Below are 19,784 nucleotides of genomic sequence, written 5' to 3' on the forward strand. Positions count from 1 at the left end.
GTGTGTGTGTGTGTGTGTGTGTGTGTGTGTGCGTGCGTGCGTGCGTGCGTGCGTGCGTGCGTGCGTGCGTGCGTGTGTGTGTGTGTGCGTGTGTGATCCAGATGGTATACACTATCAATATGCTACTGACACTCTTACATGTCAGGGTTCATTGGAAATTGAAGACGTATTTAGAGACTCATAAATTATGGAAAGGCATAACGAAATATCATCAACAACATTGAGTGCTGACCAATACAACTATACTACCAACGTTTTTACATTTTGATGTGTAATACACATGTTTTGATCTATTTATTTTTTGGAGCCAATGGTCAAAAAAAGGTTATAAGAAGGTCATCCTTAACCTATAAGAGACATTTTGCCAAACCTTTTTTAATTTTCACTGAGGAGGCAGTTAAGATGAACCCATGATGTTGCCAAATATATTAGTACGTTTCTGTTTCCACAGCTCCATATACCCTGTTTCTGCATTCTAAAGAGAATATATTTATCAGAGGAGCCTGTATTATTCATCAGTGCAGAGTTGAAAGTGAATATGTAGTACGTGTGCTGAATAAGGTTGAAACGTGGTCTAGATTCTAATGTTCCCTACGGGAGTATCAACAGTGCACAGCCTCTTTGGCCCAAATGTGTGTGTGAAAAAGTCTAACTTTCTTCTCCCCCTTCTCTCAAGTCAGTGCTTTTATGCAGGGTTCCAATTACATATTGACTGTTGGGGTTACTCTAGAAATAGTGTGGTAGACCAAAGCTGATATTTTCAAAGCATATTTTAAAATGGCATATCCTCTCTCTCTCTCTCTCTCTCTCTCGCTCTCTCTCTCTCTCTCTCTCTCTCTCTCTCTCTCTCTCTCTCTCTCTCTCTCTCTCTCTCTCTCTCTCTCTCTCTCTCTCTCTCTCTCTCTGTGTCTCTGTCTCTCTCTCTCTCTCTGTCTCTCTCTCTCTTCTCCCCTCTTTCCTCCCCTCTCACCTCCTCCTCTCTCCCCATGCAGCGTGTGAGGTGGGTTTCTATAAGCCAGTAGCAGGTGATGGGTTGTGTGGGAAGTGTCCTCTACAAAGCCACTCAGAGACCAGAGCTGCCCTCTCCTGCCCCTGTGACTCCAGCCATTACAGAGCCCCCACCGACACCCTTGCTGCACCCTGCACACGTACGTCACACACACACACAACACCCCTACATGCTGCACCCTGCACCTATCTCTCTAATTAGACATAATTATATATAATAACTATTTTAATTTCTGAAAGAGAATATAGAAGCACATCAAACTGTTTCAGGTGATAGGCAAGAAAAAACATATGAAAATTTAACTTTTTCTCCTCCCTTCTAATTCTTCTCTTCCCTCTCTTTTTCTATCTCTCCTCTCCTCAGGCCCCCCAACAGCTCCAGTAAACGTGATATCGTCAGTTAACGGGACGTCAGTGAATCTGGAGTGGGGGCGACCGCTGGACTCTGGGGGTCGCAGTGACCTGCTGTACAGTTTGCTCTGTCAGAAGTGTTCTGGGGAGGGGGGGCAGTGTGAGGACTGTACAGCAGGGACAACCAGTGGGGGAGGGGGGATGGGAGGAGGGGGTGGAGGGACAGTGGACCGTGCCGGTGCGGTACCGGTGCGGTTCGTTCCCCGGCAGAGCTCTCTGACCGAACCCTGGGTGACTGTTCTAAACCTGGTTGCTCACGCCAACTACACCTTCCGCATCCTAGCGATGAATGCAGTGACTCATCTGAGCAACGAGCTGCCGCCCTTCGCCTCTGTCAACATCACTACGAACCAGGCAGGTAGGGGATACCTGTATGGATTTATTACATAACATTTTATTACTGAAGGTCACTTTACATAGAAAATGAATACAGTTTACCTAGAATTAAAAACAGCTACAAAAAGAAACCAGCTCAACAGCTACAGTAAGTTACATTATTCTGTATGATCTCAATTTGATTGTATTGCTGTTTACATGCAGGGCTGCCCTGTCTGTTCTGGTTCTCTATTCATTTATGTGTCTGTGTACTTCCTGTTTCTTGCTTCCTGTTCAGCCCCCTCCCAGGTAATTGCGATTCGACAAGAGAACGCAAGTCAGAATAGTGTCACTCTGCTGTGGCACGAACCAGACCAGCCCAACGGAGTCATACTGGAGTATGACGTCAAATACTACGAGAAGGTACAGTAGATAAATACTGTTTGTGGGTGGGACTGATCTGGGCTGATAGGTGAAAGTGACAGTGGCAGTGAGCGTGTGGGTAAGCCTGAAAGCGGAGGCAGACAAGCTAATTGCTGTGTTGTTCTGCATGCTCTGACACACAGCTAATGGGGTAAGAGTGATCTGACCAGCACAGGAGGCACACACACCAGACCAGGGCAAATGTAAATACCACATCACACCCCACAGCCGAGTGGTCCCTGGAGACAGGGGAGTGTGTGTGTATAGAGTGAAGTAATAGTGTCATGAACACACACATCTGGATAGTACAGACAGATTAGTGTGGCTGCTGTTTTTTTGGCCAAACTCCTGGGGTTTCTGCTAAGGTGGATGTTAGTCAGAAATGTAAACACAGCTTTGTATAGACAGCCTTTATCACATCTCTCCGGTGCTCCACCCCTTCCTACCCTCCTCTCCTCCTCCCTAACCTCTCTCCTCCACCAGGATAAGGAGCAGCAGAGTTACTCCACCCTGAAGGCCAAGGGGACCACGGCCCGGGTGTCTGGTCTGAAGCCCGGTACCAGGTACATCTTCCAGGTCCGGGCCAGAACCTCGGCAGGCTGCGGACGCTTCAGCCAGAACGTGGAGATCCAGACCGGGAAAGCAAGTAAGATAATCAGAGAAGAGCACCATGGAGCAGTGACCATCAATAAAACAACAAAACACTGAGGTTTCAAAGTACATTGTTTTCTATGGGTGAAAACGCACCTCACCCAACACCACCTATTTGAGTGATGCACGACCCACCTGGTCCCACCCAGCGGTGCACGACCCACCTGAACCCACCCAGCGATACACGACCCACCTGAACCCACCCAGCGATACACGACCCACCTGGGACCACCCAGCGATGCACAAGTATTTGTACACATTCCTAGTAATTATAGAGAGGCTTGATAGAAGTGTCTGTTGGTTGATATATGTGTACTACTGTGTAAACCTGTCAGCCACAGGGGAGTTAGTGTATGTTAACCCAGACAGCACAGCATGCTACTGGTTAAAGAGCCGTCAGTGTCAGTGGGACCAGGAAGTCTTCAGACAATCCCTTAATGTTATTGATCTGGGCTTTGTGTGAGGGTCACCCCTGGCAGGAAATCTGCTGCTGATCCACCTCAAAGAGCACAGAACACACACACACACGCATGCACTCTCACACACACACGTTACACATTTTAACACACACACACACTCACACACACTGTCGTTGTCTCTCTCTCCCTCTCACTTTCTCTCTCTCACACACATTCTCACAAACACTGTCTCACTCTCTCACTGTCTCACTCTCTCACTCTCTCACTCTGACACTCTCTGGTTGTGTTGTTGTGTGTCCAGTTCCTCTGCGCTACGACACTATGACCATCATCTGGATCTGTATGGTCCTGGTCTCTGGCCTCGTCACCTTCCTGGCCATCGTCATCTGCAGGAAACGGCAAGGCAACCCTTTCTTACACTACACCACTACCCGTGATGTAGACGAGTCCTCTCTGACTCTACGTCATTCACATATGTATGTGGGATATTTTTTTACACTACCTCAAGGAGGGTTCAAGTAAATGTTACCATCATCTCCATAGGATTCATTTATAGTTAATGTTTATATTAGCAGTTATGTTGTTGTTCTTTATCTGCCTGTGATGTCCTATAACCTTATGCATTGAAATCCATATGATCACCTCTAAACCCCATAGGCTCTTATGCTACGGTAACTGTTTCCATGGTGTGTCTGTCTGCAACCTCAAACCCCATAGGCTCTTATGCTACGGTAACTGTTTCCATGGTGTGTCTGTCTGCAACCTCAAACCCCATAGGCTCTTATGCTACGGTAACCGTTTCCATGGTGTGTCTGTCTGCAACCTCAAACCCCATAGGCTCTTATGCTACGGTAACTGTTTCCATGGTGTGTCTGTCTGCAACCTCAAACCCCATAGGCTCTTATGCTACGGTAACTGTTTCCATGGTGTGTCTGTCTGCAACCTCAAACCCCATAGGCTCTTATGCTACGGTAACTGTTTCCATGGTGTGTCTGTCTGCAACCTCAAACCCCAACAGCACTGTGATATGTCCATCAAACAGGAAACGTAAGGAGATAATCTCTCTAACGTTGTTCCACTAATGGTTTTAATTAGTACCGAGTAGTTCTCACTCTAGATTACAGCCTGCGTTTACAGTGGAAAGTCAAGTCATCTCACAGAGTTTCTGCGTAGGAAATGTTCAGACTCAGCTGAGTTTTGTAATTCTAAACCAAGGGGCCAGGGTTCCTGTCTAGAAGCAAGGTTTCGACTGCTCCTACAGTTTTGCTTCAGTACTGCAAACGCCCAACCCAGAAAGACCATTTCCATACACGGCCACATAGAGAAATCAGATTAGAAAATTCCTAGTAAGTCACTTTAGTCATCACCTTTGTGCACAAAATATCCATTTAATTATTAACATAATAATTGAGGGGGAAAAAATGTCATCACTCACAGCCGAAGATACTGTATTAAAATGTTAAATTCATCCAATGTCTGCCATATTTTTGGATGACGTAATGATGTTGTCGCTGCTCATGCTGCTCCCTGTGCGCACTGAGTGCTAGTGCACATGTGATGTTGGTACGTATAAACAGGACGCAACTCGGATATACAGTAGACGGCCCGTGAATCTGCATATGTGAAAGTGAGTAGATTACCTTGAGAACAATGAGCAGACATTTTGGACACAGTCTCCAGTTCTTATTAGACCTCAGTGTTCTAAACAGTGAGTTTCATTATAATGGCAATTCCTTTTGGTTAAGGAACAATGCAAATGTGTTTTAAATATCCCTCTCCTTCAATTCCCTCTTCTGAGGTCTACAACTCTTCCACAAATCATTTATTTAATTGCGTTTAACTATTTCCAACTTGTTAACATTTTCAAGCCGAGTTCGTCTGGAGCTGGAAGACAGAAAGAGAGGAAAACAGTGAGAAGTGTCTAGACTCTGAACTATTCTGAAGACTGACATGTGAAAATGGCATTTTAGAGTGAATTAACTGCTATGACGAGACTGAAGAGTTTTAACATACAACGTGATGCTCTATATAAACCATACACCAGAGAAGACTTGGAAATACAAAGTAGAAAACAGCATCACAACATATCCCTACCATTGTCCTACCCATAGTGACATTTACATGTTTCTGTGTGTTTGTGATCCAGACACTGTGGCTATAGCAAGGCCTTCCAGGACTCTGATGAGGAGAAAATGCACTACCAGAATGGCCATGGTGCGTTTGTATTATTATTACTAGTCTATTATTACATTTCCCTTCCTAGTCTTCACTCCAGTGGTAATAATGTTCATCCTCAATGTACACAGTTCACTTCCCTTTTGATTCAGATTTGTTCAGGTAGAAATGATCTCTCTCTCTCTCTCTGAGAGATGCTTGCAAAGCTTATGTGGGTATCCAAGTTCATATTTTTAAATGGCATATTCTCTCTCTCTCTCTCTCTCTCTCTCTCTCTCTCTCTCTCTCTCTCTCTCTCTCTCTCTCTCTCTCTCTCTCTCTGTCTCTCTCTCTCTCTCTCTCTCTGTCTCTCTCTCTGTCTCTCTCTCTCTCTCTGTCTCTCATATATATATATGAAGCATATTGTTTCCATCCAGTGGTATGTGACCAGATGCTAATGTTGTTTATTTTAGTGTCATTCCCCGACACACGTTTCTACATCGATCCACACACCTACGAGGACCCCTGCCAGGCCGTCCATGAGTTTGCCAGAGAAATTGAAGCTTCCAGGATCAAACTGGAGAAAATCATTGGCTCAGGTAAACTGAAAATCATTGGCTGACGTAAATGCTGCGGTGTGCAGTGGAGAGGGATGGCACAGTGGAATCAGAGCGTCGCATGGGGCTATCAATCAAACACACAGGGAATACTAACATCATATTGGCACAGCAGGACATGGCAACACACAGGCGTCATAATCACGTCTGTTAACAATGACCTTTAGAATGGCAGTTGTTGATAGGACACAGAAGAGGAAAGGGAAAGACATGTAATGACATGTTCCGGGACTTTTCAAAGCACAAAGGAGAGATATACCGTACATACACTACCGTTCAAAAGTTTGGGGTCACTTAGAAGTGTCCTTGATTTGGAAAGAAAAGCACATTTTTTGTCCATTAAAATAACATGAAATGTATCTGAAATGGTGATGCTCCAGATATTCAACTAGTCTAAAGAAGTCCAGTTTTGTTGCTTCTTTAATCAGTACAACAGTTTTCAGCTGTGCTAACATAATTGCAAACGGGTTTTCTAATGATCAATTAGCCTTTTAAAATGCTAAACTTGGATTAGCTAACACAACGTGCCATTGGAACACAGGAGTGATGGTAGCTGATAATGGGCCTCTGTACGCCTATGTAGATATTCCATTAAAAATCAGCCATTTCCAGCTACAACAGTCATTTACAACATTTATAATGTCTACACTGTATTTATGATAAATGTTAAATGTTAACAAAAACAAGGACATTTCTAAGTGACCCCAAACTTTTGAACGGTAGTATATATTTTTTCGTTTTTGTTTGAATACATTTTTCAATCAATGGATACATCAGTCTATAGTGTTGTCAGGGAAACATATACTATATATCAAGCTGAATTGTGTGTGTGTGTGTGTTTGTGTGTGTCTCCAGGTGAGTTTGGGGAGGTGTGTTACGGGCGGATGCGTCTCCCAGGGAAGAGAGACATCCCGGTGGCTCTGAAGACGCTGAAGGCAGGATACAGTGACAAGCAGAGGAGAGAATTTCTGGCTGAGGCATCAATCATGGCCCAGTTTGACCACCCTAACATCATCCACCTGGAGGGAGTGGTAACACGCAGTAAGATTCCATTTGTTTTGATTTGATTCAACTTCATTTTCAGTGTGGTGCAATTACATTTATTTTCAGCTAAATTAAATGAAATGCAATAAGTAAGTTATCTGGTGTAAGTTACTCCTGTTTAGTTACTGTGGAATAATGTTTCCTGCCTCACTCCCTCCCCCACACTCCCTTACTCCCATTCCTCCAGGTAAACCAGTCATGATCATCACTGAGTACATGGAGAATGGATCTCTGGACTCTTTCCTGAGGGTTTGTTGCTTTTATGTTTTTATATATACTGAACAAAAATATAAACGCAGCATGTAAAGTGTTGGTCCCATGTCTCATGAGCTGAAATAAAAGATCCCCAAAATGTTCCTTAAGTACAAAAAGCTTATTTCTCTAAAATGTTGCACACACGTGTATTTACATCCCTGTTAGTGAACATTTCTCCTTTGCTAAGATAATCAATTCACCTGACAGGGGTGGCATATCAAGAAGCTGATTAAACAGCATGATCATTACACAGGTGCACCTTGTGCTGGGGACAATAAAAGGCCACTCTAAAATGTGCAGTTTTGTCACACAACACAATGCCACAGAGGTCTCAAGTTGGCATGCAATTGGCATGCTGACTGCAGGAAGGTCCACCAGAGCTGTTGCCAGAGAATTGAATGTTAATTTCTCTACCATAAGCCGCCTCCAACATTGTTTTAGAAATTTGGCAGTACGTCCCACCGGCCTCACAAACGCAGACCATGTGTATGGCGTCGTGTGAGCGAGAGGTTTTCTGATGTCAACGTTGTGAACAGAGTGCCCCATGGTGGCGGTGGGATTATGGTATGGGCAGGCATAAATTACGAACAACGAACACAATTGCATTTTATCGATTTGAATGCACAAAAATTCCATGACCAAATCCTGAGGCCCATTTTTTTAAGGTATCTGTGACCAACAGATAGATATCTGTATTCCCAGTCATGGGAAATCCATAGATTAAGGCCTAATTAATTAATTTCAATTGACTGATTTCCTCAAATGAGCTGTAACTCAGTAAAAAAATTGAAATTGTTGCATGTTGCATTTATATTTTTGTTCAGTATATTTTCCTGTGAAGCACATTGTGTTGCATTCCATGTCTGAAATATGCTGTATAAATAAAACAACGCTTTATATGGATTTCATCTCTTTTTCACATACAGTTTCCCTCTTTCTATCAGATTCCCTCACTTTCTTTCTCTTGTGAACACATTTAAAAATTGTTTTTTGAAAGACTTGACATCAGAGATCTCAATCTCTCTCTACATCTCAACCCTGTTCTTCTCCTCTCTCCCTTTCCTCCTCTCAGAGACATGATGGTCAGTTCACTATAATCCAGTTGGTGGGCGTGCTGCGTGGCATCGCTGCAGGTATGACCTACCTGGCAGACCTGGGCTACATCCACCGCGACCTGGCAGCTCGTAACATCCTGGTCAACAGCAACTTGGTGTGTAAGGTGTCTGACTTTGGCCTGTCTAGAGTCCTGGAGGACGATCCCGATGCAGCATACACCACCAGCGTGAGTTCACACTCTCATGATAGCTACATTCTAAAACTGTAATATGCACTAGGTTCTAATACTGTTGTAGCCCTAGTTCTCTAGTTCAGGTTCTGTTTTCTATTCTGTGGTGAAATGCCAGTGTCGGCTCTAGTGTGGTGCTATTCCCTTCAGGGTGGTAAGATTCCGATCCGCTGGACAGCACCGGAGGCCATCGCCTACAGGAAGTTCTCCTCATCCAGTGACGTGTGGAGCTACGGCGTGGTCATGTGGGAGGTGATGTCATACGGGGAGAGGCCATACTGGAACCTCACCAACCGAGATGTGAGTGGAGTGGACACACACACAAAAACACATGTACTGTATGTGTGTGTAATGATACCTGCATATCTGTGTGTGTGTGTGTGTGTGTGTGTGTGTGTGTGTGTGTGTGTGTGTGTGTGTGTGTGTGTGTGTGTGTGTGTGTGTGTGTGTGTGTGTGTGTGTGTGTGTGTGTGTGTGTGTGTGTGTGTGTGTGTGTGTGTAGGTGATAAAATCAGTAGAGGAGGGCTACAGGCTGCCTGCTCCAATGAGTTGTCCAGGTGCTCTACACACTCTCATGCTGGACTGCTGGCAGAAGGATCGGAACGAGAGGCCTCGCTTCTGCCAGATTGTTACGGTTCTAGACAAGCTTATCCGGAACCCGGAGAACCTTAAGTCCATGGACACGCTGTGCAGGTGAGCAGGCTGCTAGGCCACCATCGCCTGGGCAATACAGATTGCTTGGGAGCCATTGTCTGGACAAAGGGCTGCAAATCCACTCTCAGCTCATCTGTCAAACATAAGCTGTGGGATAAAGTTACAGCCCAAAGTTTCCCCCAAACTTCCCCGGCTGACGCGAGGGAGACGGGTTGCCTTAGGGGAGCAAGGAACGGCCGTGTTCGTTTTCCAATAAGCTCATCTCTGATTGACGCGCTCTCTGTTAAATAAGAGCCTGTGATATTGACATTGATCGTTTGGGAATCAGAGAGCAGAGAGAATAGCAGCTGAAGCCAGAGTTGGACCCGTGTTAAATCGCTCCGTTCAGATCCCGGGTCCCGGATCCCTGGTGCATGTCAGGAGGAAGAAGGGGAGATGGAGGAATGAGGAGGGAAGGGGGGTGTTAAGGATTTCTCCCTGTATTAATCTGGCCAAACCAGCCATCCTGCAATCAGAGCAGCCACCTCTTCTCTATCATTTTAACTGCTATTGATTTTCTGCCTTAGCTGCTATTGCATTTCAAGACCTTTTTTCTCATCTCTCTCTTTCCTCATGCCTCCGCTCTCCCTTTTCTCTGTCTTTTTCCTACCACCTTTTCTTCCTCCTCTCTCTCTCACTTTACATTTTTTCTCCATTTTGTCTCTCGCGGTCTCTTGCTCTCTCGCGCCCTCTTTTCTCTCTGTTTCTCTCTCTCCCCCAGGTTAGGCACACCTCCCATGATGGACAGAAGTATCCCAGACTTCAGCAGCTGTAGTTCTGTGGATGAGTGGCTGGATACCATCAAGATGGGCCGATACAAGGACCACTTTGCTGTAGGAGGCTACCAGACCTTGGGCCACATCATAAGCATGAACCAAGGGTAAGGGGCCAGGCCACAGCTCCACGCTGACACCACATTGCAGTCCTACTCTCACAACATCACACTCTAATCACATTATCCAAATGTCATGGATGCAGTTGCCATAAAGTGCTTAACAGTAACTTGGTCTATCATATCTAATGTGTGCTAATGCATGTGATCACTGATGTGTTTGTGACTTTGTGTCCTACAGGGATATACACAGGCTGGGGGTGACACTGATGGGCCACCAGAAGAAGATCATGACCAGTGTACAGCTGATGCGTGTTCAGGTGCTCAACAGGAGTGTGCCCTCAGTGCATGTGTAACTTCAGCCTCCAGGCTTCTCCAGCCAGCCAAATGTCAAATCTAGCCCCAGGCTTCTGAGGCCTAGTGGAACTTCATGGGAATAGATCTATGACTCCTATAAGATTGTCTGGGTGACATTTTGATGAACTTTTCAAGACTTCTTCTTTGAAAGATTGAAACTTCCAGAGGACGGATATGAAGGGACTCGAGTACAGTAGCCTATCAAGTCCATGGGACATTTTCATCATTGTTTTTCCTATTCAGATATGTTTTGTGAGTTCTGTGTCTTGTTTGTAAAAATGGATGGACTGCCTTAATCTCCACAGACAATTTTAATTTTGTTGTATACAAAGAGAGATTTTATGAATATGAATTTATTAGAAGAATATGTTATAATGGATCTGAGTGATAGCCTAGCATACAGTAAGAGAGAGACTGACAGGGGCTGGAGCATTCAGCTGTGTCCCTGAGCACACAGCTTCTCTTATGGTTCCCCTGAGAACCGGCCCCCGACTCCAAAACTGACATGGCACAAGAAGACCCTGCACCTGACAATGGACAAACAGCAAAAAAAACAGAAGTCCCAAGTCTCCTCCATCGAGGAGGAGACCAGTTTCAACAAGAGAGACAAACTCACATAGTAAACCTTTGAATGACCATGGGAGAGAACCATTGTGTTCTCTCCCTGTTACAGCTGCATAGCGCACAACTACTGTAGAGAAGATGTATGGATGATGACTTAATGTGATGTGTCACTGTTTTGACTCTGTGGTGGTTAGAAGGGGAAAACTAAGAATAGGAAAAGTTCTGTATGTGGAATGTTTTTATCTAAATACCCTGAAAACAATATAATTTATGGTCCTAGTTTCTCTGTGCAATCAAGAGAATGCTTTTCTTGTGCACCTCCGTAGGACTATAATAGGTGGTTGTGTCTCTTTTTATTAGAGAAGAACCTCATATTCCCTGAATATGCATTGCATAACTATGGTGTCATTTTAATAATGTTTCCGGATCTTTCTCGAGATGCTTTAAAAATATATATTGAAATTCCATATTTTATAAAAGTATTATTAGATTAATTAATTGACAAACATCCTTCAGTTTTGTCTATACCATTACATACCTACAGTCACAGCAATACAACTGGATTTACTCACCTCTGTCTGAAATTAGGTCTATTTGCTGTCAAACTAAATTCAAAAGACACAGGCTTTTTGCAAAGATTGATGGAACATCCTTGTTTCTAATGTTGAATCATGAAATGTGCAAATAGTCCATGATGACACAATAAAGAAAAACAATTGTGTGTGTGTGTGTGTGTGACTGAAACAGCGATACACTTCTGTATGCATAGCTCAATGCTGATAGAGTCCACTACCATGACTGATCTGGGAATGAATAAAACGAGTTTAACACAACAACTGACCTGTCTCGCCTGGGATGTTGCAGAATTTTACACATTGCGATTCGGAACACAACACCATGATTCCTAATCTAGGAATTAATAGAATTAATAGAATTGATTTAACACAACAGGGTTGGGGTTACGGTAATGGATAGGGTTAGGGTATATCCACGATGTAGACATGAAGCGGTTAGGCTAAGATTAAATCCAATCATGAGTTATTGCAGCTTTTAAGGGCAATTTCCAATTGATCTGACATATGCAGCGTTTACCGTGAAAGGGATCTCCCCAACATTGCCTTTAAAAGCTGCAATGACTATAACCTGCGATCGTATTGAATCACGGCCTTAGGGTTAGGGTAATGAATAGGGTTAGGGTTACAGTAATGGTTAGGGTTAGGGTAATGGCTAGGGCTAGGGTTAGGGTAATGAATAGGGTTAGGGTTACAGTAATGGCTAGGGTTAGGGTTGATCCGGGGTGTGGCCTTGAAGTTACACCTTCCATCCCTGGATTGAGGTACGTTTAAAACCATTTCAATTGAACCTAGGGCTAGGGTAAATGTCAACATTGACACTAATTAGAGGTCTGGCATATCTTAGGGCTCGATTCAATACCTATCACCAAAGTTCCGCCTTATAGCGTGGTAGAAATATAAAAGGTCATGTTCCCACGATGGCGGAGACTGCATTCACTTTACACGCTGCGTAGATCGGCTCTATCGGAAATTACCTTTACATTTCAATTGCACTACAGTATAATTTGGAACTTCTGCGATACGAATTGAATCGAGCCCCTACACTGTGGCAAAATCACAACATTGTGGTTCTAAATGCTTTGATCTGACTGGGACTGCTGGAACAAAACTCTGCCTGTTTGCAGGTCGGAAACAATACTGCTTGACTTGTTGTTGCTTAGTGTGTCTGTGCTTCCCTTTGCCCTTAAACTTAATTTCAACCACAGAAAAAAAAAAAAAATCTGTGTTGAATCTTGGTCAGGGTGTCTGAGTAATTGTCCTCTCGTTTACCTTCGGGAGAGCTGTATGGAGCTAATCCTCTCCTTGGTGAAACGAGACTGAACAGAACATTATTAATCTCATTAATACGGCCGTGTGCTTTGTTACCATGGAGTCCCACGCCCAATTATCAGTCGCTGACCCATCCCCATGACGACTCAGTGCCCCTCCCACTCATTATGACTGTGAGTGTTCTACACTGTCCCCTGGTTGACTTCTCGGAGGGGCGACACACAGAGTGGGCCATGAGTCATGACGGGAGTGTTTGCTGTTTGTTATCGCTAATACCCAGGTCCTCATCGCAAACGAAACCGCCAACAATAGAGATTCATTATAATCCTCAAGCATTTAATGTAAAACTGCCCGTCAACAATGCAGATTCATTAAAATGCGCAACCATTCAATGTAAATTTAATCCACTATATAATGAAGTCTTTGTGAACAACCTTGGAACAATGCAACTCTAAATATAGATTACCGTGTATCCTAATGCGCTGTTGTCAATGCATCACATCCAAGAAACAATTGTGTTTGCCAAGACACAGAGTCAGAAGGGACTGTGCAATACTGTGTATTGTTAGCTGGTTGTTTCAGATGTTATTGTCAAGGTGTGTATCTTTGGCAGCAGGGTGTGATTGTGGGTTAGCTGTTGTGTTAATTGGCTGCTGCACTAGCCTCTTCTGACATCTGAAGACAAATGGGGAGATTGAGACAGTTCAGTACATGATAGAGTGCTGAGAGGCTTAGAGATGTACAAGGTCAGGGTGTGAATCTCCTACCACTTCAATAACTGCTCTCATCTCCTACTGATGCCTCCATCTCAGTCTTTATTTAATTTTTTTCACTCCATTTCTCCCCAACTTTGTGGTATCCAATTGGTAGTTACAGTCTTGTCCCATTTCTGCAACTCCAGTACGGACTCGGGAGAGGCGAAGGTCGAGAGCTGTGCGTCCTCCGACACACGACCCTGCCAAGCCGCACTGCTTCTTGACACACTGCTCGCTTAACCCGGAAACCAGATGCACCAATGTGTACGAGAAAACACGTACAGCGTGCATGCGCCCAGCCCACCACAAGGAGTCATTAGAACGTGATGGAATAAGGACATCCTGCCCGGCCAAACCCTTCCCTAACCCGGACAACGCTGGGCCAATTGTGCGCCGCCTCATGGGTCTCCTGGTCGCGGCCGTCTGTGACAGCCCGGGATCGAACCCCGGTCTATAGTGACGCCTCAAGCACAGCGATGCAGTGCCTTAGACCGCTGCGCCACTCGGGATGCTCCTCCATCAGTCTTATTTAGAAAATTGAAAGAATACTGTATACCTTCTATTTTTAAATACCTAACTGACTACGAGAGACTTTGCTGGCTTCATCAGTGTCACTGTTGAAAAAACTGCAATGCTAGATTGAACTGAATAGTCACCACATTCAGAATGGGATTGATACACAAACAGAGCAAAGGGGAGATATAAAAATAACTCACATATTGTTAAAGCCCTCCACCAGTTCAGTTTTAGTTCCTCATGTCTCCCTCTCCTCTTCAAAGGGCTTTTTTTAAGCTGTTTTCTCTGCATAGTAAACAACCCGATGACTCACTGTTAGAAGGGACGCTCATCAAGGAGAAGTCTGCTCTCTCTGTCCTCTCTCCGTTTGTTTCTCTCACTCACTCGATTTCTCTCTCAGAAGAAGAAGTTGTCCTCAAATAATGAACTAAGATCAGTTTTGCGGATCTTCAGACATAATGGTTACGTTTAGTGATCTGGGAAGATAAACTGATCCTAGATCTGTGCCTATGGGCAACTTCTACCCACTAACAGGACTAACAGTCTTCGCAGGACAGAAGGAAAACAGATATGCACCATTATAAACAAACAGACATATTATGGATTCATGACCTAATGGTATATGCATGAGGTACACAAAGCCTGACAGTGTAAATATACATATATAAATTTACATTTAAATATAAAAATGAATACATAAACTTTTGTATGTACACAGTGGTGAGGCCTTTGTATTTCCTGACAGTGTCCTAGGTACAGGAGATGAGGTGTGATCAGGGTTGTAGTACAGAATCAGTCAATACCATATAGAAGATCAAATAGCAAGGAGATTGAAAGGAGACTTTATACTGTCAATGTTAGAGCTGCAAGGACTTCCTCAAGACAAGCTTCATTCAAAAGCAGATGTCTTTTTAGCACCAAGTTCCGTACACAAAGACGTTCTGTCACTCATCCTCTCTGTAAGAGCCTATACTGTAAACACGCTCTTGACGGCTAGGATGTAAGCTGTAGGTTACTGTGTCTATCTAGTACATGATGCTTGCCCTGAAATAAATAGCAATTGCTCTCGAAATATTTACTCTATGATAAGCGACTGAAGCGCTAACCAGTTGGCCATGTCCAATCATTTTAATATTTGTGCAGAACAAAATCGCATTAACTCATTCAGATTACCTTTAAGTTTATTATGACACTCTACGTTGTTTTCTCAGTTGGTCAAATGCCACTGATGATTTGCTCAGTTCGGCGCGAGACCCTTTTCTTCCATTAAAAATGAATGGGCTTCGTCATTCTGTCAGCTGCCGTCTCTAGCAGTAGGAATTGGGTCTAAAAGGGAAATTGCTAAATTGCTTTAAGGTCATCTATTTTACTCCATTCTATTCTAGCCATAGCCTTCTGTATTCATGCACATGAGATAGAAATGATGTTAACCTTGTTGACCGTTTTCTTTCCTCTATTTGAGGCACCATAACGGCTACTTTAGGCCAGGAGGTCCATCAGTAAGACCTTTAGTATGACTTTCTATAACACTCTAAATAAGATAAGACAAGAGTATGGCACAAGACACTTTTCTCCTTTTATTTGCTTACTTATTTATTGATCCATTTAAATAAGTATTTGTGCTGAATGAACCCGATGGAGAGGAATCATGGTTTCCAAGTCCCTTATCAAACATATTACCAAAGCAGCACTGTCTTATGAATGATTAACTTGTCAATAAGCTGTACCGTTTCTCTCTCTCCTCCATGTCCTTGTTCAGTGCAAATATCTCCCAAAATGTGATTGCTTTGATAGCATAAATGTGTTGTTTTTGTCACAGCACGCCATAGACAAGACAAATGATTCTTCACAGACACTAAAGGAGATCAATATCTGGTCAAAAGCGGCATTGTTTCAAATAAACTATTAATCCAACTTGAGTGTGACTCTTTGAGCATCTCATAATTCATGTCCCATTTGCCAAGGTTTAAGAAGAGACATCACATTAAGATGTTCACAGGGTAATCATGTGCTTTCACACACATCAAAGAACCAACCAAGGTCCTAACATATCAAAGCCATCATTCATATCGGGTGTAAACACGGGCACTAGCAGAAAATCAATTGTGTGTGTGAGTGTATGTGCATGTGTGCCTACATTATGTACATTCATGCAGGTTGGGACGTGTAAATCCATGACTTAAAGAAGATTCAGCAATCACTCTGCCTATGTGTGTTCCTCTGAGGGTAACCCATTTCCCTGACCCTCTCCAGTGTGGATCTCCCCATTTCACTCTGAGCCTGCAGCCATACCTCATGACTTAATAACAACACCGTCTGTTTCTCTAGTTTAATCAGGAATCATTTCCATAAATGTAAATGCTGTGTGGTTGTGAGCAGCCACCTCTCCCCGCGTGCCCGCTGTATGCACTCAGCATGTGTTCAGTGTGTGTGTATCCCCGCTGTATGCACTCAGCATGTGTTCAGTGTGTGTGTGTCCCCGCTGTATGCACTCAGCATGTGTTCAGTGTGTGTGTGTCCCCGCTGTATGCACTCAGCATGTGTTCAGTGTGTGTGTGTGTCCCCGCTGTATGAACTCAGCATGTGTTCAGTGTGTGTGTATCCCCGCTGTATGCACTCAGCATGTGTTCAGTGTGTGTGTGTCCCCGCTGTATGCACTCAGCATGTGTTCAGTGTGTGTGTGTCCCCGCTGTATGCACTCAGCATGTGTTCAGTGTGTGTGTGTCCCCGCTGTATGCACTCAGCATGTGTTCAGTGTGTGTGTGTCCCCGCTGTATGCACTCAGCATGTGTTCAGTGTGTGTGTGTGTGTGTGTCCCCGCTGTATGCACTCAGCATGTGTTCAGTGTGTGTGTGTGTGTGTGTCCCCGCTGTATGCACTCAGCATGTGTTCAGTGTGTGTGTATGTGTGTCCCCGCTGTATGCACTCAGCATGTGTTCAGTGTGTGTGTGTGTGTCCGCTGTGTGCACCCAACTTTCCATTCACTTTCCATTCTGGGGGGGAAACGATCGCTTTGATGTTCCCCCATGCAGCCTGCCACCGATGCCCCTATTAGCTAGCACTTGGCTGATGCAAGCTCTGCTAAGCCACCCCACACTCAGCATAGTTCAGAGCAGCACAGGGCTGACGCAAGCAAACGCTTAACACAAGCTAGCGTCGCTCTACTCAGTGTTACATTGATCACACCCCGGGGTTATGAGCACACAGAACCAAAACACACTCTTTAAGGAGATAAGAGTCTAAAGTGAACATGATGATAACAAGGAGGATAAACCAGGCAAGGGGTAATGCTGAATCAGAGAGAGGGGGAGGAGGGGAGGAGAGATTGGGAGAATGGATAGGAGGTAAGGGGTGAGTGGGAATGAAGGAGGGAGAAGAGGGGGAAATTGGCTGTAAAGAGGTGATGGAATAGAGGGATAGGGAAGAGGGGTGAGACAATTGGGCGACTAGGAGGGGCAGGATGGAGAGGTGCGGGTGAGAAGAGGGTGGGCAGGATGAAGAGGTGGGATGAGAAGGGGAGGGGCAGGATGGAGAGGTGGGAATGAGAAGGGGAGGGTCAGGATGGAGAGGTAGGGATGATAAGGGGAGGGGCAGGATGGAGGTGGGGATGAGAAGGGGAGGGGCAGGATGGAGAGGTGGGGATGATAAGGGGAGGGGCAGGATGGAGAGGTGGGAATGATAAGGGGAGGGGCAGGATGGAGAGGTGGGGATGAGAAGGGAAGGGGCAGGATGGAGGTGGGGATGATAAGGGGAGGGATGAAGAGGTGGGATGAGAAGGGGAGTGGCAGGATGGAGGTGGGGATGAGAAGGGGAGGGGCAGGATGGAGAGGTGGGGATGATAAGGGGAGGGGCAGGATGGAGAGGTGGGAATGATAAGGGGAGGGGCAGGATGGAGAGGTGGGGATGATAAGGGAAGGGGCAGGATGGAGGTGGGGATGATAAGGGGAGGGATGAAGAGGTGGGATGAGAAGGGGAGGGGCAGGATGGAGGTGGGGATGAGAAGGGGAGGGGCAGGATGGAGAGGTGGGGATGATAAGGGGAGGGGCAGGATGGAGAGGTGGGGATGAGAAGGGGAGGGGCAGGATGGAGAGGTGGGGATGATAAGGGGAGATGGAAAAGAAAAGGCTCCTGTTTGTGGATTACTATGTTCATCACACACAAACAGACCCTGACCGCAGATTAAACTTCACGGGGCTTAATCAGAAACCCGATTCTCTTTCAGCAGCGTGGGCATGTCGCCCTAACGGGCTCAGAGAGAGACGGGTGAGGAGGGGTAGGTAGACGCTTTTTGGACTTGTTTTACCTTCCCTCCATCCTCTACCTCCTCTTCTCTTCAGCTCTCTCCTCATCTCTCCTCTTGAAACTTTAAGTATGTGCTCCTAACTCAGACTTTCACATTCAATAAACTGCAGATTTAGAGTTAGGATGTATCCCCTACTGAATGTACTGTAAAAGGTAGGGAATCTTCATTGGAACAGAATAGTGTTGCTGCATGGCAGTTAGAGGCCAATCCCGATTTAGGAATTTAAGACTATCCTACGCATGCCTTTCCTACACACATCTCAGTACTTGGTATTCAGATGTATTTTATTACGCTGTATGTCATCTTCATGCAATCTCGTTCCACTACTGGACGGAGAGCATGGGGAGAGTTTCACAACACAAGACAAGATGGAGGGAAGCCCAGTGTCTGGTGATCACATTTATTTATGAGATAGTAAAATATGACATCTTTGTCCCAAGACAGGATAAACACTGTTTCAGTTGAGGATAAAACATGTTTCATTTTAGTTACTTTAAACTCAACTTGTTTCTATAACTTTCTAGCAAGTCAAGCTAGCTTACAGAGCAGCTATCTAGCTAGCTAAAAGCTAGGCTATACTGTAGCTAGCGGTCTCCACCTAACAAGTATCATCAAAAACAAATGTCATTACCATCACAATAAACTAAATCGGGAGGCAACAGTCAAAGTATAAATGGGTATTATATTTTAACATACTATTAAAATAGTACTGACTTATGAAAGGGTACTTGTTTACAAGTTACTAGCTATACCATAAACCCATCTTTGAAAACCACATATTTTTATATTCTTTGGTTTGGTAACTTCTTGTTCTTAGATAGACTCTGGCTGGACTGTCGAAGACGCAGAGGTTGGAAATATTCTAAGTATGCGTCGTCTGTCTCTCAACCGAGTCTTCAACCGCAAGGAGGCCACTCAGATGTGCACGGTCCCCATTCAAATGAATGACATTCGGCGCAACGTAACGAAGTGCTTCTGGTTAATGGAATGGGGTATTACCTTATTCAGTCGCGTTACGCGATCTTCAGGTGTGGATAATTTGCGCACTCTGAATAAATGTCATTCAACCGCTGGAAACCCTCCCACTTGCTGGCCGAAATGTTTTCTTGTGGAGTTTTCATTTAATACGGTTTTGAGTAAATACGGTGTACTTTTTTGTTTTGTCAACAGACCCTAAAGAATATTAGGGATCAAAGAAAGAAAACCATCTAAATATATGCATTTTTGTTTCCGTTTCAGCACCAATTGGTAGATTTAAAAATACTATTCTTGTAGATTATTTAGGTTTAGGATAGTATGTATGAATCATTAAAAAAACTGGTTTGGAGAGCCTTTACA

At 44.5% G+C, this 19,784-nt stretch overlaps 1 protein-coding gene across 1 annotated transcript in view; it reads left to right on the forward strand.

The window, feature by feature from the left end:
- The window catches only part of epha8 (eph receptor A8), a 92,207-nt gene extending 80,348 nt beyond the window's left edge, over positions 1–11,859 (forward strand). Inside the window, exons 6-19 of the mRNA XM_071375024.1 lie at positions 993–1,148; positions 1,373–1,777; positions 2,033–2,157; positions 2,641–2,803; positions 3,529–3,625; positions 5,374–5,441; positions 5,855–5,980; positions 6,854–7,039; positions 7,230–7,291; positions 8,370–8,579; positions 8,733–8,882; positions 9,085–9,275; positions 9,997–10,155; positions 10,349–11,859. Coding sequence (XP_071231125.1) covers positions 993–1,148; positions 1,373–1,777; positions 2,033–2,157; positions 2,641–2,803; positions 3,529–3,625; positions 5,374–5,441; positions 5,855–5,980; positions 6,854–7,039; positions 7,230–7,291; positions 8,370–8,579; positions 8,733–8,882; positions 9,085–9,275; positions 9,997–10,155; positions 10,349–10,463 — 2,213 coding nt within the window. The 3' untranslated portion in view covers positions 10,464–11,859. The remainder of the gene's footprint in view (positions 1–992; positions 1,149–1,372; positions 1,778–2,032; positions 2,158–2,640; positions 2,804–3,528; positions 3,626–5,373; positions 5,442–5,854; positions 5,981–6,853; positions 7,040–7,229; positions 7,292–8,369; positions 8,580–8,732; positions 8,883–9,084; positions 9,276–9,996; positions 10,156–10,348) is intronic.
- The last annotated feature ends 7,925 nt before the right edge of the window (positions 11,860–19,784 follow it).

Source organism: Salvelinus alpinus, chromosome 2 (assembly GCF_045679555.1).
Source record: "Salvelinus alpinus chromosome 2, SLU_Salpinus.1, whole genome shotgun sequence".
NCBI lineage: Eukaryota > Metazoa > Chordata > Actinopteri > Salmoniformes > Salmonidae > Salvelinus > Salvelinus alpinus.